This window comes from Cyprinodon tularosa, unplaced genomic scaffold (assembly GCF_016077235.1).
Source record: "Cyprinodon tularosa strain WSP-4 unplaced genomic scaffold, ASM1607723v1 ctg773, whole genome shotgun sequence".
NCBI lineage: Eukaryota > Metazoa > Chordata > Actinopteri > Cyprinodontiformes > Cyprinodontidae > Cyprinodon > Cyprinodon tularosa.
The window spans coordinates 441516-466150 of NW_024039533.1; the positions used below are offsets into that span (position 1 = coordinate 441516).

General features: G+C 39.2%; 1 protein-coding gene across 1 annotated transcript in view; it reads left to right on the top strand.

Annotated features, from left to right (window-relative positions):
• LOC119773639 (protein FAM102A-like) overlaps nt 1-24635 on the top strand; it is a 40474-nt gene that overhangs the window by 7466 nt on the left and 8373 nt on the right. Inside the window, exons 3-8 of the mRNA XM_038270696.1 lie at nt 13436-13556; nt 15154-15183; nt 15620-15736; nt 20661-20707; nt 21747-21907; nt 22024-22116. Of these exons, the coding sequence (XP_038126624.1) occupies nt 13436-13556; nt 15154-15183; nt 15620-15736; nt 20661-20707; nt 21747-21907; nt 22024-22116 (569 nt within the window). The remainder of the gene's footprint in view (nt 1-13435; nt 13557-15153; nt 15184-15619; nt 15737-20660; nt 20708-21746; nt 21908-22023; nt 22117-24635) is intronic.

Genomic DNA, 24635 nt, shown 5'->3' on the forward strand with positions numbered 1-24635 from the left:
ACTCTTTACAGAAACAAATAATCTATTTCCTACTAAAAATATGATCACAAGTTAAACTCCTGAAACAAAAGCATCAGATCTCAATAAATTATATTAGATTTTATTTTTATTTCTTCCACATTAGAATATTGGTATTGCTGGCTTTAAAAATGTAATCTCTGGAACAGTATTTCCACCCACTCTACCTCCTAATGATGGGTTTATCTTGTGTTAACACAATCAGTTCTTTATTCTATCTTAGATATTTTGCTCTACAGGTAGTAAATTAACCAATTTATTACAGTACCTTACATAATAAAACAAAGCACGATGAGAAGGTGGGTGCTAACAGAGCAGAGGCTGTGACTTCTGGGTTTTTAACCCTACCAAAGGCGACCAGATTTCTCAAATCAAATCTGGGGACATTTCCAGCTCCTAGATAAGAATAAATGCATCAATACAGATAAATAAACTAAAGATAAAGATGAATAAAATTAATAAATTGACAGTGTTATTAATGGAAAACTAGAACTGTGTCATGGTTTGGGGATAAGGGGTTATGGTGGGAGCGGAAGGGTCAAGGGTCGTTACCAATTCAGTTTCAATTCAATTCAGTTTATTTCTATAGCGCCAATTCACACACGTCATCTCAAGGCACCTTACAGTTCACCAGGTCACACATTTATTCAGTTTTCTATCTAAGGAAAACCAGTTGACTTCATCAACTTATTAACTCAAATGCGATCCCTCACACTAAGCATGCTTGTAGCGACAGTGGAGAGGAAAAACTCCTTTTGAACAGGAAGAAACCTCCAGCAGAACCAGGCTCAGTGTGAGCGGCCATCTGCTGAGGCCGACTGGGTTCAAGGAGACAGAAGCAGGCATAGAAAATCAGCTGTAAAAGGCGCCCCGTTCAGGAAACACACAGCCAGGCAGACGAGCTCCGAGCCAGCTCCCATGTCAGAGGATGAAGAGAGCACATCCAGTTAGTCACAGTCAGAGAAACAGGACTACACTGGAAAACAGGCCGATCTCCAACATCTAGAAACAAAGGTGTTGATAACAGCAGCACAGCTGATATTTCTCTCCAGGATGGAGTCACAGCCAAACAGGAACAGACCAGATGAAGCTACTATGAGAAAAAGCAGAGAGAGCAGAACGTTAGAGATTGAACTAACAGATTCTGCCGAGTGGGAGAATAGAGATAGAATGAAGCAGAATGATGAAAAAGGGGTCCCTATGTCCTCCAGAAGTCTAAGCCTATAGCAGCAGAACTACAGAGTAGCTCTCCAATTCTGTGGGGCCAAAAGAGCTCTGCCCATAATGGGAGAGAGACACAAGGAAAAGAAAAACCAGAAAAGTAATATAAACATTTATCCAACATTCTATTCTTTCCATCGGCGTTCCTATTTTCCTTCACTGTCATTCAGGCCTCTTTCTGCCAGTCTTTCTATCTTCTTCCTCTCTACCCTTCTATAAGTCTCACAGTATTCTCAACAAAAAAAACATTAAAATATATGTCCGTCCGTTCCATCCATCCATCCATCCATCCATCCATCCATCCATCCATCCATCCATCCATCCATCCATCCATCCATCCATCCATCCATCCATCCATCCATCCATCCAAAAAAACAACAATAAGCAGGTTGTTATCTTTTCCTCCATCATTCTCAAATCATGCAGATCTTGTCTCATTCAGTTTTTCCTCTTACTGACTGCTATTTTTCCATGAGGAACTTTTACTAATCCAAACTGAGCAGTAGAAATGTACGACTAATAGCTTAAAACCAACACACCTAATGTGTGGAAAAGCATACCTAAGCCTGGGAGATTATGCTCATAATTCACACCCATACATCAGCAAAATAACTCATGCTAACTCTATTTATGACTAACTACCTGAAAATATAAACTAGAGGTCTCCAATCAGTTCTAAAGCATCTTTAGACAAATCTTGTTGATTCCTGGAGAACAAATGAATTAGCTATTAGCCATTTCTGTGAGTATTTAGTGATTTTTTTTGTTAGCCACTTGCTAATGAGCTGTTAGCAAATTTCTTGTGAGCCCCTTGGCAAGCTTGTTAATATTGGCTACCAGCTGTAACTGTTCTTCAGAATGTTGAAAATTATTATATGACATATTTATAAAAGTTGTCAGTGAAATCAGACTCGTTTTGGCTAACTTTTCCTGTCAGTCATTTTATCCATTTGCTTAGTCACTATATTTCAAGTTGCTCAGCAAAATGGCTATGAGCTGTTAGCCTCTTGGTAGCGAACAAAGATCTCAAACACTGGTTTAGAGGATGCTGGGCATTTTACCCTTAGTCATTCTGTACTTCTTTTTTGTTTTTTTGTATTTACGGCACTAGTGGCTCGTTTTTTCAACAGTAGGCTGACAGGAGAGGGGGTATCAGAGAGCGGGAGACATGCGGTAAAAGATCACAGGTCGGATCCGAACCCGGGTTGGCCACGCAGAGGACTAAAGGGCAGAGTATACTTCTGCATCCGCACAAGCGAAATGTCGCTTGTGACTGGTCGTGAAACACTTTTGCTGGTATGCTTCTACGACGTCTGTTTGGATTTTCTAGGGACGCACGGCAGTTTCCCGCCAAAGCGCTGGGGGGAGTCTATTCGAGAACTTGCAAGAACTTCGGCGGATTGCACCGAATCGAGAAGGACGACCACACAGAGAGCCGGAAAGGCATACCAAGGACCAATCACAGCTGCTTTTTGTCTGCGCACTTCCGCTTGAGGTCTGCGCGGGTTTGCGACCGTCCGACGCGTAGTCAGGATTTTTTTGAGGTGCGCGACGATGGTTGCAGAGTAGAGACTGACACGGGAGTGGATTTTCACTCCTGTCCCGTCCCACTCCCCCAGAAAAATATTGTGTCCCGTCCTGATCCCGGGCCAGAGTAGAAATCTAAATCCTGTCCCGTCCCACTCCTGGTGAAATTACTCCCACTCCCAACCCGCTCCCATTCAGAATGACTCCCGCTCCTGCACCGCTCCCATTCTTGTAGTCTTCAATAAGATTTCTGCCAATACATTGAATCTGAATTTCTATAAAGGGTCAGTTAAGTTCCTGTTTCTAACTGCAGTAAAGATCAGTTAAAGTAAAAGGAATAATAATTATAAATGGTTTTTGGGTTGTGTAGTTTTTTTGACTCGGATTATAGTGTAGGCTTCAAGGAAAAAACTACAAAATAGCGGCGCCAGTACTGGATTATCTTTCTTTCTATTTTACTTTATTCTTTGGCATCGATCCTAGTTTTTTTTTTAGTTACTATTGGTTTGCTCCCGCTCCCGTCTGCTCCCGTTAATGTTTAATCCTGTACCGTCCCAATCACGTGATCGTTACTAATTCTGACTCGTTACTAATACTGACTCCCATCCCATGGGAATCCCACGGGAAATCCCGTGACCCGTGGGATTCACGAAAAACTGTCAGGCTCTATTGCAGAGCCTCTGCGCTGGGGGCGTGGCCACGCACAGAGACAAATTTGACGGTTGCAGAGGCTATGCGTCAGAAGCATAAATTGGCCTTAAGGCCTCCGTACATGGCTCGTGCGCGCTAACCACCGCGTCACCTGCACGTCCAGTCATTTGGTACTTCTGACCTCAAATATATAGTGTAAAGAGTCAACCCTGGGAAGGTGAATAAGTGTTGAACGCGCCACAATTTTACTTAATTAATTTCTGGACATCCACGGTTTGATCCCTTTGTATGTGTGGATTAAATGGATTGTTAACATCTGGTGTAAACAGCATTTCAATAGCACTTTTAGAAATATATTTACTGAGAAAACACTTATTTCATCCTCTATATTTGTAGTTATTCCTTTGACGAACAAAGACGGGTTGGTCACCAATCTGCTTAAATGCAGTGATTTGACAGAATGCCAGCTGGAAAAACACACTGGTTAAGAAACAGGTATTGTTACGGTCAGAATATCAGCTTGGAAGCAGGTCAGCCTCATTGTGAGAGAAAGCACCGCTTGCATATAGCTGCCACACAAAGGTGTGCTTGTGTGGCCAGGTAGGCCCGGCTGAAATGAAAGAACCTGCAGAACCGGTTTCCCTGAGTGCTGCTGTAGACCTCAGGTTGCTTCTCTGATAAGTTCAGAGGGAAATAAATCCTTGGATAATGGATGGAATAATAAGATTATTGCAGTAAATGACTCTTCTCATTTAAAATGTAAGACAAATTTGAAATATTTAATAAAAAAAATGGAAGGTCCCAAAGTATGAAAGAGAAAAACAAAACAAATGATAAATTTTAATTAAAGGGATGTCTTAATTTCAGTCCCAGATGTTCATCCCCAGCTAATCGTTAAAAATTAAACTCATAAATCACATTTTTCCATTTACAGATCAAAAATAAAGTAATAGTTGCAATGTGCAAAATGAATACTGTCAATAATTGTCAATAAATTCTATAATCTATTCCTGCAGTTAGACCTCAGCTGCACACGTGTGTTATGTAACTACTATCATCAAACTAAAGGTTTCCTCTGATAAAAGCTGAGCAGCGATGGGTAACCGAGTCAAGTCTAGACAAGCCTTGAGTTTCAACTCTTCGTTGAGAAATGATTTGGCTGCCAGGTTGCTGTGGATCCTCCCTGCCTCTATAAAAACAGATCTGAGCTGCCTGAACTGGAGGAATTACAGGGACTGGGTGTAGCTGAAGGTCATTCCAGGAGTTTAAGGCTTTATAAGTCAGCCATAAGCTTCAAGTCTCATGCACCTTTTCCTTCCTTTGACACCTTTTTCTTCTTCTTTGACTATTTGAGCTGATTTTACAAGTAAATTTCTGGATTTGCAATCAATAAAGTCAATCAATCAATTCGACACTTGAAGGAAATCTCAAAATTGTATTAAAATACTACGACTCAGAGTAATGCACAATCAGAAAGAAAAAGCTCTCATAGCAGCTGCAGTCTATGAAAGTGATTAAACCAGGCTCAATTAGTTGGAGGTTTATTAGATGGACGAAAGCATCAGCTGTGAAGACCCTTTAAGTTGGTTCAACACATCAGCCCTGCAAACACTATTTATTGATCAAGAAATCGATCTGACATTGTAGTAAAGTTAGGTGTTCCATCGTATCCTGATAGTTACAGAAAGAAGGTCTGAAGTCGGCTAATCTGTTTCTGGGTTACAGGAGCTGTAAAGTGCAATGAAACAAAAATTATCACAGATCTAAACAAAATTATAGGGTGAAACAATGAGAACAGGAATAGGAAGTAGGACGCTATAACAGAAGAAACCAGCAGGGAAACAACAGAACTAGGGAGCTTAAATACAGAAGAGATTATTGACGTGGGAAGCATTTAAGTCTAACTAGGACAATTAAAACAGCTGTGAGAGAAGAGCAGACAGGAAGACTGAGGGAGGCAGACCAATGAACATGACACTCTGGAGGCTGAACTAGAATCAAGAGTATTGACTGATCAAAAATGAGAAATACAAGAAGAACAGGGTTTAAAAAAATCAGGAAATAACAATAGAAAGGACCACGGAAGAGGATTAGGGCCATTGGAAAAAAAGAAAACACATTAACAGATTTTTAAAATCAATTTGAGTTTAAATTGGGGAAAAAGTCAAAATTCTGACTTTAATCTTAAAATTCTGAGAGTAATTTCAGAATTCTGACTTTTTCCCATATTAAACTCAAAGGACATAAAAAAAAATCGGTTTGTAACTTTTTTTCCCTGTGGCCCTAATCTTTTTCTGTAAAAGAAAAGCATAAATAAATAAATAAACAAAACAATGCTGTTAATGAACTGAATAGGCCAAGACCCCAGGAAAGAGAAATTAATCAGAAAATGTAAAGAAAATAAAACCGAAACCAAATCATGAAGAGCTATAAGTCACAACTGTGACAAATCTAAAATAAATCACCTGCTGTAAAAAGTTATTCCTCCATTTAAGGAATATTAAACGGATTAAACCATCTCAAAGGATTAAAGTTGTGTGTTTTTACATTTAAAGCTAATAAAGAAATATGGTTTTGCTCGATGGTCCTGTGTCATTCAGGATTAATAGCACCAGAGCCGGATTCAGGAAATTTGGGGCCCGAGGCAAAGACATGCCTGGGGCCCTCTGAATTGAGAAGACGACACATCAAACAGCCCCATTCTACAGATAGAGAAATATTAATAGAATAGACATCCATTATCTGTTCTAGGTTGTGTCCCTCTCTTCTTGTCCCTTTTCTTCTTGTTTTCCTCTCTATGTTTTGTACTCAGCTGACTTTTCATGCTGTCTCTAAAGGAATTAAAGATTTTTTCCAAGCACTAAGCTCACTTAGCTGATTGCTCCTTCCTGTGTTTCCAAAAAGGCCAAAGTAAATAACCCAGTCCTTCTTTTCACTGTAGACAAGCCATGATCTGCTTATCTGTTCTCCATTTTTCATTTGGATGAAATAATAGCTGCATGAATCATGACAGCAGACAAGATAGAGGAGAGCAGGAGGCGGGGTTACCAATCTACTCGCTCTGGAGAGCAGAGTTCGCTGCTTTTAGATGTTGTCTCCAAAGTCTCCAGTAGCAGAAAAAAGTCTCTAGATTTGGCGCTAGGAGCTTTTTAGAAATCAAAGTGCTAGAGGGGTCTGAAAAGTGGCTAAATATAGCGACTAAAGCACTAAGTTGGCAACACTGCTCTTTGCATGGTTTGTTTTCAGATGGTTTGCTGCTGCCTGTTTGGACCTTTCTGAACATGTGCAGCAAATGGACTGATCCAATATGGTGGACACTGAAGACACTGAGACAAACTTATTATAAGCATTCTGGTGGCATTTTAGCCAAAGGATTTTTATCAAAAAACATAATTAATGTGCACAAATAGGGAATAGTTTTATTAACCATACATGGAAAAAGTTTAATGGGGCCCCCAGGAACTTGGGGCCCTAGGCAACTGCCTCGAATTGCCTAATGGTAAATCCGCCCTGAATAACGCTACAATTTGGCATGTGGGGAAAATATCTATTACTACAGAGTCTACAGAGCTGAAAGAGTCAACAATCCTAGATTAATTTAAAGCTACAGTCTTTAGTTTTACTCTGCATTCATCCGTCTGACTGCTGTCTTTCCTGATCACTATGGTACCAGACCCCAGATATCGCTCTGCTCAGAGACACATTAGGCCCTCTTTGGGAATTATAGCTCTAAATAGATACGCAGTCCTTCCAGGGAGCTCTACCTGAGGTCTTTTCCCTGGTGGACAAAGGGAAAGTATTATTAGCTGACAGCAGTTCTGCACAGCATCCGTTCACAGAATGCTGCGGTTATGAAGCCATGGATCTGGTCCAAGGACTTCAGAAAAAACTTTCTGTTGCATCAGACTTAATGAAGTTAGTTTTTATCAGTATTACATGTTCACACATGAGGAATTCTTCACCCAGTGCAATCTGAATGTATTTTTACCTGCTTCCTGCTTCAAGCTCAAATTTTTTCAATCATTAATGTGGTTCATACCTAAGATATAACAACAAACAAGCCTTCTGGTGTCCAGTGGTGCAGGTCAGGATTTGGTTTTCATCTATTGAGATGATCTGAAATTAAGTTCTTAAGGACTTTTATGTATTAATGTTGTGATTAAAGTATAAATTAGCTTTTCTTCCCACTCATCACAGCATATAAAGCAAATTAACTGTCTCCATTGCATCTGGAACATCTGCACAAACAACAAGGGCTTCAAAAAGTTAACCGTCTGACTTCATAAAACTCAAGCGTCCAAGATAAATTTAAACGTCTCATTGTTTAGTTTACTTCAGTGTTACATGTTTAGCACCAGCTTAGAGAATATAGAGTTATCACCTTCATATTAACTTTCAAAATAGATATTATATTTCATGTTATGATGCACTCAGACAATGTAAACAAAACCTTGAAAGAAGCCAGTACATTTATCCCATTAACACGCGTTATCTAAGTGGGCTAACATTGACTAATCCTTTATTTATCCCACGACAGGAGATTAAAGCAACAGAATAAACATAACATTAATATTATTATTAGATTGTAACAATAAAATAAAAAATCATAAAAAACAAAGGTCAAAAGATGCATGTTGCATCAAGTTCAAATGTAAAAGTATCGATATTGTATCGGTGATACTGATCCTGTATTTACTTGGTATCGGATCGATTAAAAATTCCCCGTATCGCCCACCTCTAGTGGCTGAGAGGAGGCTGCTGTCCAAGCTTCCATCCATCATGGACGCCACCTTCCACCCTCTGCACCAGACTGTAGAGGAGCTGAGCAGCTCCTTTTACACCCCGTCTGTAAAAAGTAGCGCTACTGCAGGTCATTCATCCCTGCTGCAACCAGACTCTACAATGCCACACTAAAACGGCAATTCCTTGTGCAATGTATAATGTGCAATTACTAGGGATGCACGATATTGGGATTTTGGCCGATATCCGATATGCCGATATTTTAAAACTCATGTAGCCGATAACCGATATCGATACCGATGTTAAAGCTGGACAAAAATAAGTAGTCATTGAAAATAGCAGTTTTGTTATCCATTTCTGACACTTTGAAAAATAATATACTCAAATATATTTTCATATGCTGATATCAATTGATGTTTAAAAATGCGGTATCGATCTATTTTACTTTCAAAATCTCGTGAAATGTCATCGTTCTGTTACAAGCTCTCGTGATATTTTGCAAATTCTTGTGAGATTTTGTTAGTAAAATAGATCGATACCGCGTCAATATATCAACATATAAAAATATGGCAAAATTTCGTGAATTTTCGGGGGATTTCGTAGCATAACGATGACATATAGCAATATTTCATTAGTAAAAGAGATTGATATGGTGTTTTTAAATGGCAATATATCAGCATATGAAGGTATTGGGATATTTTAATGGATCAATATTTTTTCCCTCGTCGTTAGAAGTTTTTAAGTCTGTAAAAAAGAAGTTTTTGAGGAAGAAGAAGAAGTATTATTTTTATTTTCTTTTTTAGACTTTAGAAACTCAGAAGCTGATCAAATATCGGGTGAAATATCGGTGAGGTGGCCGATGTCCGATATTCAGTTTTAAGGCCGATACCGATAGGAGGCCGATTATATCGTGCATCCCTAGTATATACTGTATATATTCTATGCACCTTTTTCTTCTTTTGGTACATTATTCTTCTTCTCTTTTGACTATTTGAGCTGATGGAACTGTCAGGATTTTTCTTTGATGAACCCAGAATGCACACCCCACACACACAGCTAGTTTTGAAGGTTTATTGAAAGTAATAAGTTGTGGATGAAGGTAACCAGAGGCTGCACTGGACTAGAACTGGAGCTGTAGATGGGAGCTGGAGAACCGGACAGAGAGTACTTGGAGATTCAGGGCTGGAAAAACGATCTAGAACTAAGTAAAACTGTCTCAAATTAAGTGCATTTACCCTTAATTTTAGTAGGTTAAAAAGATGATTTGCCAATGGAATGAGTATTTTTACTCTTAAAATAAGATATTTAGATAAAATGCACTTGAAATAATAAAAATGCAATTGTGTTTTCTTATTTAAATGTAAATTGTCTTGTTCCATTGTCAAGAGGTCTGTTATACCTTCTCAATTTAAGAACAAACGCACTTATTTTAAGAAAAAAATGACTTATCTAGAGTTTGATTTTTTTCCAGTGAGGGCTTTTGTTGAACCGAAGTAGCAGCCAGAGGGAGTTTCCTTGGCAACCAGAAAAACAGCATGAAGAGAGTCCATGGAACGCATGGCTGCGATGGTTCCAGATCAGCACAGAGTCAGCATCAGCTGCAGTAATCCGCAGGGAAACAGCGAGAGTTCCTGGAGAAACAGAGGCTGCACCCTCTCTGTGGTTTAATGACTCTCCTGGTCCTCCATATCCAGCCTTTTCTTTCAGCGTGTAGACCACAGAGAGTGTTCTAGAAGACGCTGAGCTGCTGTAAATCTCCAGGGGCGGACGAGAAAGTTCACAGGGCAGGAGCCAAAAGATCCAGCAGGGCAGCAAACGATGTACAGAAGGACTGGAGAGGTGTACCGTTAGATGTTAGGTGTTGGGATGAGCTAACTGAGGGAGGTTTATGTACAGAGGCTGGCAGGTGGAGTGAGTTTTGACTAATTGGTGCTTAACAGGTGGGACTAATTGCTGAGGGAGTGGAGGCTGAGCTGTGTGAGAGGCAGAGATGGGAAGTAACGAAGTACAAATACTTCGTTACTGTCCTCAAGTAGATTTTTCTGATATTTTCACTTTACTTTACTACTTATTTTTATGGCGACTTTTTACTTCTACTCCTTACATTTTTACACAAATATCTGTACTTTCTACTCCTTACATTTTAAAACATTGGCTCGTTACTTTAGTTTTGAATAATTTCAATGGAGTTACTGTTATTATTTTTCACGTCATCAATACCAAATTCAATCTAATTGGATGGGAATCTACGTTGCATTTGACGCACCACTACAAGATGAATCGACAGATTCGGCGGTATTCATTGGCGGCAAATCATTGCAGCTTGGTGGCGGTGGCGTTAGCATAGTAGCATGGACGACATCCATTTAAAATGTAGGTAACGGCATGAAAAAAGTGGTTTCTACTTTTACTTTTATACTTTAAGTAAATTTACAAGCCTGTACTTTGTTACTTTTACTTGAGTAAAGAAGTTTAATCAGTACTTCCACTTTTACCAGAGTTTTTTTTAACACAAGTATCTGTACTTTTACTCAAGTACAGAAAGTGAGTACTTTTGCCATCTCTGGTGAGAGGAGGAGGTGCTGGAAAATAACAGGAAGAGATAGAAAGGCCAAAATGGAACCATGACAATAACGAGTAAATTTCTCAATAAAATCAATCAATCAATCAGTTTAGCTAGCACATAGTGTTCTGTCATAGCTGACAGTTTGGGGATGGTTGCAACACTTCTTCCGTCTAATAAATTTAGAAGATTATCTTGAAACTCCTCCGTCTGGCGAGGGGGTGGAGTCAAAGTGAGCTGCATCAACATGGCATGTTTCTGATTGGAGAAAGAAAAAAGACTTGATCCTGCTTGAAAACAACTTTATTAGCCAACAAGTGGGTTTATCAGGGTCCTGCATAGAACTGGTTTCCTTGGGATCCCTTGTTAATGTGTTTCTTTGGGCCGTTGATAAATGACGGTTCTTGTTGTATTGCAGTGTAAGGAATCAGATTACTGCTGTCCAGCTTAGACCTGCTGGATGGACAAATAAGCAGATCTATTCAGAACCATGAACTTTGTCTCTAATCAGTTCAAAAGTTAATTCTGTCTTATGCTGAACCTTCTCTCTTATGAGGTCTTTAGTCCCAAGAAGACGGCATGAATACTGATTTAATAACCTCTTTAGCTTTGGATTTTTACCACATTAATTGCCAGAAACAGTCCAAAATGTGTTGATTAAAATGAGGCTGATGAGATAAAGCTTGAAATATTTCCTTTTAACAGTCTTAGAGACGTCACTGATTCTGGAACAGCTGACTGGGATCTTTATTTGTTAGATTTTTTTGGTTGTCTTTGGACGAGTCCTCAGAGTAAGGCAAGTCTGACACCAAGACACAGATAAACATCCATCTGGTTTCAGTTAAAGGAGGAAAACCCCGTCGTAAAAAACAACATTTTCTCCGTCGAAGATGAAATCATCTCAGCTGCATTCTACACTTACAGAAACAACAAAACACAGAAATCACAGACAGGGAGATGTTTTTAAGCGGTTGAATGGAGCAAATCCAGCGTGTAGGTTTGCTATCACTAAAGAATACAGATGGAATAATATAGACTGGCATATAAACACTGGAAAAAATAAAAATCTAGATAAGTTATTTTTCTCAAAAAAAGTGCCTTTGTTTTTGGATTAAGGAGGTAAAACAGACCTTTTGCCAATGGAATAAGACAATGTGCATTTAAAATAAGAAAACACAATTGCATTGTCTTATTGCAAGTGCATTCTATATAAATATCTTATTTAAAGAGTAAAAATACTCATTTAATTGGTGGATCATCATATTTACCAACTCAAATTAAGGGTAAATACATTTAATTTAAGGCATTTTTACCTATTTCTAGATTGTTTTTCCAGTAAAAGCGTCTACGCCTATAGTAAAATGTCAGGTTTTGTAATTGTTTCTTTGTTTCAATTCAAAATGTCAGAATTAGCATTAAGTTCGAAGCTTTATATAGCTTGAAAAAAAACTTCCTGGATGGGAAGCGAAACGTCTTCAAAGTTGGAAACAAAATCCAGTGGATTCACTGGAAAAATTGAAATCTAGATAAGTCATTTTTTATCCTAAAATAAGTGCATTTGTTCTTGGATTGAGGAAGTAAAAGAGACACTTTGCAAATGGAACAAGATCATTTACATTTAAAATAAGAAAACACATTTGCATTGACTTATTTTAAGTGCATTTTATCTGATTATCTTATTTTAAGAGTAAAAATACTCATTCCCTTGGCTAATCGATCTCATTTACCTACTAAAATTAAGGGTAAATACTTTTAATTTAAGAAATTTTTACTTCTCTCTAGGTCATTTTTCCAGTGTAGTGCAGATTCTAGTTTAGTTTTTCTTTTTGCCTTGTTTGCAATTCAATCTGAAAAACTGACACAGAGAGAAAAGACATTAAGAAGAAATTTATTGATACAATTACTTTAGTCTTTGGCGCTCAGACCTCGGCAGGAAACATAGAAATAAGAACAGGGCTGTTTCCCCCCCAGGCCTGAAACTGGTGGGTCAGTCTGTAGACTGCTGGTTGGAGAGACGGTCTGCTGAGCTTTATGGGGAGATCCAGTGGACTGCGTGAGCTGATAGTAGAGCTTCACTGTAAGATGGAAGTCCAGTTTGGATAACACGGGTTGAGAGAACCTGTCCATGATGAGCAAGCATGGAGCGACAGTGGAGAGGAATAACTCCCCATTGGGAAGAAACCTCTGGCAGAACCAGACTCAACATGGCCGTCTTCTAAGGTTTGAGATGAGACGGGGAACGCAGTAAGAGTCCTGGAGAAATGAAACTGATGAAATTTTAGCTACGATGGTGGAGGAGGCGCTGGAGGTGGGTTGAGTTGAGGATCGGAGACCTTTTAAGATGAACTTTGGATGCTGATTGGCTTTCGTGGAGGCGTGGTTGAAAGCTGATTGGCTGTGTCGTAGGCAGATGAAGGCGAGTACTTAGTTTATTCAGTTAAACCTCCGACGAGGCCCAACAAATACAAATAAGGTAATAATACCAATACAGAAAGTGTTGCTGCTTTTTAATCTGTAGAAAAGCATCAAAAATAATTTTCAGCTTTGACCATAAGTGATCATATCAATTTTTGACTGCTCTATTGTCTTCTTTATGTGTCTCGTTTACTAATTAAAACAAATGGGTCTCCTGGGCTTACAGTTTCTTTGATTAAAACATTTTGAGTTTTTTTTTTTTTTTTCTTTAAATGAAGTTTTTGTGTTTTTGTTTTGCAGGGAGGAGGTTCAGCAGAACTGTGTTCGATGGGGGAAGAAGTTCTCCTTCGTGTGTAAAATGAGTTCCAATCCCATTACAGGAGTGTTGGACCCCTGCATCTGCAGAGTCTCTGTACGCAAGGTGAGCAGCAGCACGGCTTTCTCTCCAGAGAAGCAAATAATCACTTCTGCAGAAAGAAGAAACATAAAGGAGCCTTTTTTTTTAATGCATGTAAGACTCAGCAATCTAATCAATGTGGAATTACTTTATAAACATAGACATTGATTAAAGGAGGTTTTGGTTCTTCATGTCAGGTAAGGATAGTTAGCAGTAATTACGCCTGTAAAAAACAACAGAATGGATATTTCCCAGTAGCATCAATGGAAAGAAAGGAGGGTGATTAATTATATTTATCAGAATTAAACTAACTAAATTAGTAACTCAGGAAACATGTTGGAGAAAACTGCTCATAGTTTTACTAAACGCTTAAAGAAAAGGCTGCATATGGAGGACCAGGAGAGTCATTAAAAAAAAGATATATAATTACTATAAATGTGACATTTAAAGTGTAGATTTAGAAATTTTGTTTGAAAGGAGATTGGTAGTTCCACATTTTAAATGAAATTATTTATTAGGAATAGTAAACTGTGGTTATCAATCAATCATTAAATATTGCAATTCGAAAATGTTTTTTAAAATCTTGTTTTTAAACGGAGATAAAAAAAAAACACCGTTCATGCATCTGATTATAAATACCTTTCTACGGAAGAGGATTAGGGCCACTGGAAAAAAAAAAGAAAGTTAACTGATTTTTACATTTTATTTCAGTTTATTATGGGAAAAAAGTCAGAATTCTGACTTTAATCTCAGAATTCTGACTTTAATCTCAGAAAAAAGTCAGAATTCTGAGAAAAAAGTCAGAATTCTGAAATAAAATTAAAAAATCAGTAAACTTTTTTTTTTTTCCCCAGTGGCCCTAATCCTCTTCCGTACCTTTCCTTATCAAACCTTAAAACCTTTTACATTTTTTTTTCACTTTACAGTTTCAAAAAATTTTTTGCAATTGCAATTTCTTTACTTCACCCTCTTTGCTTTAGCGTTGATGGTTTCCCTTTTGCATTTAGTATTTGTTTGACTCTTGTGTTACTAAACTGTCATTAAGCTGTTACCAAACTGTTTATAACTGGTTGTGGAACTTTGTTATGCTTTTATTAAGCTGATGATGAGCTATTATTAAACTATGAATAACCGGTTACTAAACTGTTTATAACCTGTTGGAAATCTGTCATTAGGGTGAGACTTAAGTTGGAATAAATAAAAACTAAATGGTTAAAAAAGTATTCAATTAAATCCAATTCAGAAATACTTTATCAATCCCAAAGGGAATTTTTATATGGATTTTAAATTTATGGATTAAATGTTTTAAATATGGATTGATAGATAAGTTTTGAGATTACTCTTAAATGTATTAATTTAAAATGTACAATTATGAAACACTTTTCAAATAGGATTTTTTTTAAATCTATGATTTATTTATTAAGTTGGAAATTTGTTTTATTTCCTTTTTTATTGACTCTTCTGGACTCTTTCTCCATATCTGTGTTTCGTTCAGGAAAGGAGAAATGATCCCCGGTTACATTTGATCCTCGTAAAACTGCTTAGAACCTGTTAAAGTTCTGTAATAGATCTGCTATGTGCTGCAGAAACTCCTCCTAATCCTTTCATTCTGTCTTTGCAGGAACTGAAGGGAGGAAAATCCTTCTCTAAGGTACCTACAGCTGTTTCTAAGCGGATCTTAATCTGTAACTGATATAATGAATTTAATGTTAAAGTGATCACTCCCTGCTGGGCTAAAATGCTGGACTGCTGAACTCCTTTAGTGTCTTTTTGATGCTCTGTGCTCCTGGAGAATTTCTTCAAAGTCTGAGTTTCTGACCTTAATAGCTTATGGTTCCTGTGTTGTAGATTTTTTGTCATCTTTAGCAGCTTGTTGCTTATTGTTTGATTTAGAGCTGATAGTCAGAGAGGTGAATATGGAGGTTAAACAGGATTTAATGTCTCTCTCTCATGTTCACCATCTGCTATGAGAAAAACAGCAAATTTTGGAGCCAAAAAGGCTTTGAGAAAACTTAACTAGCAGACAGAATGTTTCTGTATTTCGTTTTCACTTTCTGTTGTTTGTCTGTGTCTCCGTCTCCTTCCAGCTGGGTTTCGCTGATCTCAACATTTCTGAGTTCGCGGGTTCAGGCTCGACGTTCCGCTGCTGCATCCTGGAGGGTTACGACACTAAAAACACTCGGCAGGACAACTCCATTCTCAAGGCATTACACACACAGACAAATATGTTGCTATCTTCATAGGTCCCCCAGCTCACCTAACCCCTCATCACCTTAAAGAGCAACTTGAAGGTTTTTATTGACCTCAGTGACCTGGAGTTCAGTTCATGTCAGAAGGTTTCCTGATCCTGGCGCCGTCTCTTTGTTTTCTTTCCACTCCAATTTTTCTGTTAGCTTTTAACGTTTTTTGTTGTTTTCTTTGCTTTATGGAAATCTGACAGTTTATTTATTTATTTTTTTGAAATTTGTTAAATTTTTCTCACATTTCTATCTCGCATTGCTTCTCAGTGTCCAAAATTAGTATCATAGTTTATGGCTCAACACTAATAAACAACAATGCTTTTAAAGTGGAAACTTTGAAATTTGAATGAAAACGAGTGGCGGAGTGGGGGAGAAACAAATCTCTGGTCATGGTAGCTGATAGCTTAGCGGCTAACACAGCTAATCCACGGCTAGCAACAGCTAACCACAAGCACTGTTACTACGCGATGCGTCCCGGAAGCATGATCTATCATTACCATTAGCTAACTTGCGCAACCAGATATGCATATACAAAAAATACCTAAATTACGTTTTTCCCTCCCTAACAATAGTAAACGTACTAAACCATAATGTTTTAAAGGTTAATAGGGTTTGGGCGTCATGACGTAATTACTTAGCTGTGCTAAGACGGGCTCTGGAACCTGCTAGTTTAGTAATTGCTAACCGTTAGTGCTAACAACCACTCACGCATGTAACGTACTTTTAACTAGCTGCTATGTGTTTCAAAGATGTAGTTAGTAACGTTAACTGCCAACCTTCCAGGTTTCTCACGTATTTGAGCCTTTTTATTATTTTCCCGTAAAAGATCCCAACTTTGAAGGAAAGAAACAATGTAGGCTATAAAATAAAATCGCGTACCGTATTTTCACGACTATAAGGCGCACTTAAACGTCTTTTTTTCCCCTCAAAATGTGTGGTGCGCCCTATGGTGTGGTGCGCCCTATGTGTGTTGTAACTGCGACTTTTGAGACCACCTCATTGAGGAGATGATGAAAGAGTGGCTGAATGTAAGGAGACCAGGTGTTTTTTTTCCACTCATCACCATTAATCTGTGACTCCATGCGTGCCCATCTCACAGCTGATGTGAAAAACATGGGAAAACAAATTAACGCTGTGCTCGCTGTTCAACCGCTCAACATCGGTGTGAACCGGACCCAGCAGGTGCAGCAGAAGCAGCGAGTTTACATGCAAAGTCAATGGTTGACGCGCGTATAGGTGCAGCAAAAGGTCCTGCAGCGCGTTTTGAGCCGCAGGCGCAGCGAGTCGGGATCGTTTAAGCATCTGACGCACCGCCAACGCGCTGCTGCTGCTCGAGATGGAAAAATTGAAGTTTTGCTGCTGGACGCGCCGCATCAACCAATCAGAGAAGCTGATCTGGGAGCTGACAGCGAGACAGACACAACGCTCTGATGACATATGATATTAAATGAAAAAGGCTGGATTGATGAGGAGATGATGAAAGCGTGGCTGAGGGAGGTGTAGCCTATGTGAGGAGACCAGGTGTTTTTTTCCACGCATCACCATCGCTGCGTGCCCATCTCACAGCCGATGTGAAAAAAAAGGTGAATCAATGAACGCTGTGCTCGCCGTTATCCCGGGGGGTCTGACAAAGGAACTTCAACCGCCCAACATCGGTGTGAAGCGCCCGTTCAAAGTAAGGCTGCGAGCGGGGTGGGAGCGATGGATGACAGACGGAGACCACAGTTTCAGGATAAGTGGAAGGCAGCGCCGGGCAAGTTACGCCACCGTTAGCGGATGGATTGTTGATGCTTGGACTAACGTGTCTGCTGGCTCTGTTCTTCAAGCTTTTGCAAAAGCCGGCATTATTTCTGAGGAGCCGCGCTGCACGGAAAGTGACTCTGACAGCGAAGAAGAAGGGGAAACTGCCATGTCTGATTTAGCGCAGCTGTTTAATTCAGAAACAGAGGATGATGACTTTGATGGGTTTGATTAATACTTTGTAATAAATACATGAATAAAGCACAATCATACTCAGTTTTGCTTCCGCTCTATTTTTCTACCTGAAAACTTAATTCAACAGCAGCCTCTGGGCGCATCTCCTCCTCTTCACCGCGGCGGCTGGCAGGTGTTTTTTCATCTAAATAATCTAAATCTTGCAGCTATATTTGCTGTGATCAGTGGGAATAAAGTAGTTTTATTATGTTTTTAAGTGAGAAAGTCCACCTGAAAACTTAATAATTGCAGTCAGTTCATCCAGATTATCTATTTCTGTCGGAGGCGCTCAGACCCCCACATACCAGCGGTGCACCGACAGGAGAAATCCTTTCATCAGCAGCCTCTAGGCCGGGCAGCCTCCGGGTTCATGCGGCGGCTGGCAGGTGTTTTTCATCTAAATAATTTAAACTGCAGGCACCCATAAAAGCGAACATATTCCGTCGGCAGGTTTCAGAATTTTAAGTTAATTTAGGAGTGATCACAGCGCTGTGTCATCTGCGATGTGTCTGTCTCACGGCCAGCTGCCAGGTTTGATTAATAGCCTACTTTGTAATAAATACATGAATAAAGCACAGTCATACTCAGTTTTGCCCCCGCTGTATTTTTAAATACGCAGTAGAGGTATTTAAAGGTAGTACAGGACATGTACCTGTATATAAAAAACGCGCCCTATAGTCCGGTGCGCCTTATGTGTGTGTTAAATACAGAAATGGCACACATAACTGAGACTGCGCCTTTTAGTACGGTGCGCCTTATGGTCGTGAAAATACGGTATAATGTTTTAAAGGTTAATAGGGCTTAGCTGTGCTAAGACGGGCTCTGGAACCTGCTAGTTTAGTAATTGCTAACCGCTAGTGCTAACAACCACTCACGCATGTAACATACTTTTAACTAGCTGCTATGTGTTTCAAAGATGTAGTTAGTAACGTTAACTGCCAACCTTCCGGGTTTCTCACGTATTTGAGCCTTTTCCCGCTGCCGTTTTTATTATTTTCCCGTAAAAGATCCCAACTTTGAAGGAAAGAAACAATGTTGGCTATAAAATAAAATCGCGTATCTTTAACTTACTAGAATGAAAATGCAGGGAACACACTCTCATTGACTTTGGGATACTGTGGAAAGTTATGTTCGGTCGTCTTACAACCACGATCCAAGCTAGCCCACGACTCTTCCTCTCTGACACTTGGTCTCCGTGGTTGCGCCTCCAGTTAGGAAAGCGGTGGAAAGTTAACCCATTTTCTATGTTTTTCCCATGTGTTGCGCTGTTACAGCCCACAATACAGCAACGGTTTCAGTGTTGCCAACTCCTCAGTAAGGAAAGTAGCTATTGGCTGTGCTAAAAGTCGCTAGAAGTCGCTAAATTACGTCATCACCTAATTTGCATAATCTGCCACAGGAAGTGATGTGCATGTTATTGATGCTGTGGGAGAAATAATGTCGTTACAGAAAGACAAAAAGTGAGTAAAAACACTATTATATAGTGTTTTTACTCACTTTACTAAACAAGGTGATTAAGTGACTGACTGTGGCTGTGTGAATCAAATGCTGTTATTTATTTAAGATCAAATATTTCAAATTCAGTTTATTTATTTCAAACCAAATAACCTATTTACATTTACATCCCGCTTGCTCCCGCCTTGAATGTAAGTCAGGGCGGAGCGGCACCGCGTGATCAATTTGCGCCGTCAATCCCGGCGCATGCGCGCTTCATTTGCAGCCTGGACGCTGAGGGTAAACATCCTGCGGCTCTGACTGCTAACCTGACTCCGCCAGATGGATTTGCTAGCGAGTGAAATCTTGAAAGCTTGCGAGATCAGGATGGTCTCACGAGGCTACTGACTGCAGCGCTGAGAGGGACTCCTGTGGGAGCGGGAGAACGGGGTTGGGATGGGGTAGGCGCCCCATGGCAGCAGCTGCCGCTGGAGGAGAAGAGTAGGAACGATACATGCTTTCACATAAGATTCTCCAAAAGCCGCCAGTGACACCGTAAAAAGTCGGCAGATTTGTCGCTAGTCGCTTTTTTGAAAAATAGTCGCTGGAGGGGTCTGAAAAGTCGCTGAGTTGGCAACACTGAACGGTTTACCATGGTTGAAACCAAGTTAAGGTGAAATTAATCAAATTAAAACACGGCTGAGAGGGAGTACAGTACGCGGTAGTCGTAGGCAGTAGTCTGAGCAGCGGTAAAGGAGGCCATCAACATGGCGGCCACGCAAAGTAATTACGTCATGACGCCCAAGCCCTATAATGTATTTCCTAAGAAAATAAATTCCTTAAAATCCTTTCGGAACGGATCACGTAGAAACAAGCATGATCTGTAACAGGGATGAATAACCTTCTGGTGCTTTAGCGCCATCAACTGGTAAGGAGTGCAACAGCTTTACCAGATGTTCAAGATTTATACTTTAAAATTGTGAATCATGCTCATAAATTTGTAATTTGAACCATTATTTTTGTATCGTTCCAAAGTTGTGACCATTTAACTTGTATTCAAAACTTCTAAACTTGTATTGTGGAAAATTTGATAAGCAAGTTTGAATTAACAGCAAAGAACATTTATAAATCTTACATTTATTTAATTTAAATATATATTTTTTATGACGGAAATTTTACCTACGGAAGAGAATTAGGTCTATTGGAAAAACATTTAAAAAGTGAACAGATTTTTTTAATTAAATTTGAGTTTAATAGAATTCTACGATTCTGAGATTAACATCAAAATTCTGACTTTTTTCCCCAAATAAACTTAAATAAAATAAAAAATCTGTTAACTTTTTTTTTTTTTCCAGTGGTCCTAATCCTCTTCCGTACTTACCTCATAGTTACAATTTTTAAATTTAATATAATTTCTGTCTCTGTTAAGTTCTTAACTTAAGACAGTAGGTTAATTTTTAAAAGGTTTTTTATCGTCTAGGTTACCATTGGGATGACTCTTTTGTCTGGGGACCCCTGCTTTAAAACGTAAGTTAATGTTGCTTCTCTGAACCTAAAATAACTTTTGGTCCATTCACCCGTCTCTCCGTTCTTATCCTTGCCTCCCAGGATGCATCAGTGTTTCTCTTTTGGGATGTCAGACTGATTCATAGCTCCATTAGCAGGAGTTTGGTGTCTATCTTTAACATTTTCAGAGATCGCTTCCCATCCAAGAAGCTTTTTCAATTCAAAATGTCAGGAATAGCGTTGAGTTGGAGGTTTTATGCAATAGCTCAATAAAGCCTTGCTGCTGTTTTGAAAACATGCAGATTGAACCGGACAAATGGGTCCACCCATTTGGAATGGGGGTCGTTTGGCTTCTTTTGTTGGCCTGAAATGCCCCATACCCGTCTACGTGTCTGAAAGGGGCATCGTACCACAGAATCTTGTCCCGAGGAGGTCGCTCTTATGTGTTGGGTCATGCGTCATTCTTTGGAAAGAGGATTGTTGATCTCTTTAGGTTTCAGGTCTAAAAATATGAGAGAAAAAAACATCTAATTTGGAAAAAGTTCAAATTCCTGTGGAGGAAGTACCAGTAAACAGGGTGGTGTGAAGAAGTTGATTGATTGATTGACTTAATGGATCTCACAGTGGAGAAATGTACTCGTTCCATCAGCTCAAATAGTCAAATAGAATGTGGTAAAGGATAAAAAAGGTGCATGGGGTATATCCAGTCTATACAGTGCGTCCACATATGACAGCTTTATTTTTATAGCAGGATTATTATACAGGGTTATTGCACAGGGCGTTTACATGGCTATTTATATAGATGGATATTTATATATATAGTTATTGCACAGGGTATTAAATAGTAATTGCAAATTATTCTTTGCACGGGTTTTTGCCATTGCAGTGTTGCATTGTGGAGTCTTGGTTGCAGCAGGGATGAATGACCTGCAGTAGCGCTCCTTTTTACAAACAGGGTGTAAAAGTCTTTGACTAAATGAGCCGCTCAGCTCCTCTACAGTCTGGTGATAGGTAGATGAATGCACCTTGCTGTAAACATTTAATAAAACTTTGATTCCAGGCCCCCCAGTACGGCTAAATCTGTGCTGATTGGTGGCAAGGATCCCAACCTGCAGCTGGACTGTAAGGGGGAGAGCACCAATGCCACATTGCAGCCACTAGGGCGCATCGTAGAGGGAACTAGTGCCTTCAAACCCCGACAATCATCAGTACGTAGTTCAGGTAAGAACAGCTGATCTGTATTTAAGTAGTAAATAATGTAAACAAGCTGTTAGATGAACAAAGGATGAATTAAAAGTATATAAAAGTGTTACGTTTCTATTTGTCTGTCTTTGCAGGGCTGTCTGATCATGGAGACAGCCATCCAAGTCCAGATGAGGTCTTCCTGAGTCGGCATGTGCGGAGCGCCAGTCAGCACAGTAAAATATCAGGTCAGACAGCTGATTTCTGTTTCACTTGTTTTTCAGTCAGTATCTGAAGTTTTTACGTCTGCTTGAAGACTTAAGCCGGGCGTACACTCTACTATTTTTTCAATCGTTGCACGTCGCTACAGCTCACACTGTACAACAAAACTGCAGGGTTTAAAAGTTCGCAGCTCACGATGTTTGTTCTCACACCGTGCGACCCGACGCTCTGATGCGATCTACCTGCTCACACTGTACGTCTAAAAACCACATGGGACTCAGCTCCACAGTGAGATGGCGCAAGTTGGACTCGTCTCTCCAGAAATCAAACCAGTAGAAGAGGAAAAAGATGGAAGTGAGCTGTGCTGCAGCAGGGAAACCTCTAAAACCTGCAGGACAGCGGCCCTCAAGGACCTACTTTGGGGACCTTGTTAGAGAATGGATGCTTTTACATCCTATTACATCGTCAAACTGAGGAAAGCCCCACTGTTGCAAGCGCAGCTACTTTGCAACTATATTTAGTGACTTCAGATCTCTTAAGCGAAAAGCAACGAATAGGGCTGGGTAAAAAAATCAATATAATCGATTTTGAATCGATTCCTTTACATTTTTGTAAAATTGATGTCTAGGGAATGAGATTGATTAGTTTTATAGTGCGTGACGTTCACATTCAGATAAGCTGGACAGATGAACTCAAGATTACTTCAAGCCAGACAGCTGCAAATATAGTCAATAGGTTGACTGAAGACATTAAAGGCATACTATGCAACATTTTTCAGTTAATTAATGTGTTCCATAACGTCTTGGATGATTAAATGAGTCATTTCAGGTCAAACAAAGGTTTTCTCGGTTGCCCTGGTGGTCTGTAGGGGAAATACCGTACTTGCAATTACAGGAGCCCTCGGCCCGCACCCACAGGCTCAGAAGTCTCGTGCATCGCGAGAGTCGGTCTTGCTTTACGGCGAGAACTTGGCTAACTACAATCTTTGTTATTTAGACACATGCATAACAAATAATGTATGAAAACATGCTAAATTTTCAAACTCGAAAATTGGAACAAAATAGTCACTTACCGCAGTAGACATGGTGATTCGTTGTGTTCGCCTTTCTGCTAAGCTCAAAACAACCGCGCCTGGCTTGACGGAGAAACCAGGAGAACAGCTGAGCATATTTACGACAGTGCACTTTTACTTTCAACCTCTGGGGGGAGCCTCGCTGGAAAATTCACATCTCATGTTTAAACTGTCTGATTTACAAGTTTGCTCTTTGTGTTTAATGTGACAGGAAAAAACTAAACACATGAGTATTTTGAAACACAGTTGAACCACTTTCATTATTGTAAAAACAGATCAAATCGAAATTAATCGATTTTAGAACTGTATGAATCAAAATCAAATCGATTCAGGACTTTGGTGAAAATAACCGGCCCTAGCAACGAATCTAACAAGTTTTTTTTGTGTGTTTTTAGAGACTTGACAGTGTAAAAGCCCTGATCGCTTAATGTCTTCAGCAAGCAGCGAGTAATATTTATGAATACATGAATTTATTTAATAGATTTATATTTTTAGTTTTAAACTGAAAGTGTTTATGATCACTTTCTGTGTGTCCAGTTTTGCTGTCTGTCTCTACTTGGACTCGATCAAAGCTTAAACTATTACGACAGCAAATAGCAACTCTCCTTGCTTCTTTCTGAATTCTTTAGAGTATACAGTATTTATACTCTTCTAAGGAAATACTACAATAAAACCAAAAATCACTGTAAGTATGTACAACTATATAAGAGAAAAATTCCCTGCCAGAAGTAGGGTACAGATCATGTCTCCTGGACAGATCAGGTAGTGACATTATATATATATATATATATATATACGGTATATATATATATATATATGTATATCAGGGCTTGATGTTAACCATCGCCCGGGACTAGTAGTTTTTATTGTCGGGAAAGTACAAATTTCATTGCATTTGCCCGCCGGGCCAGTGCAATGATCGCAAAAAAAAAATTATTTCTCACTCAAAATTACTTTAAAATCACCGACATTCGCTGAAAACGACCCACAAGTGTTGCCGGCTCCATCTTTGTTGCTTTGTACATATTCTCCCATGATTTGAAAAAGCCGCGTGATTTTCCGCTAAATGGCGTGATTTTTCTCTCCTTGGAGAGAGAATTCTGCAGAGCAGCAGCTGGATGATGAATTTAATCTATACTATAATACACGCTAGATTAAAAATGATCTGTCAGGGATTAGGAAAATAATAATAATAATCGTATGCGCACAGTGTAAATATTTCTATCATCTGGCAGTCTTCTGTACAGTGGACAAACATAAAAAAATGTTCATTACATTTTTCTCTTAGACATTGGAGTGGTGCATTTAAATGTTATAGAGCTAAACATGTTAGATTGGTGAGTAGTAGTAGTGTAGGTTTTGAACCTCTCAAGTTTTTTTTTATTTTTAACATTACAATTTATATTTTTCCAAGCAAACAACAGTTTAAAGCAAAGTTTAGTTTGAAAAGAATGTGCAGGAAGGAATTGAAAA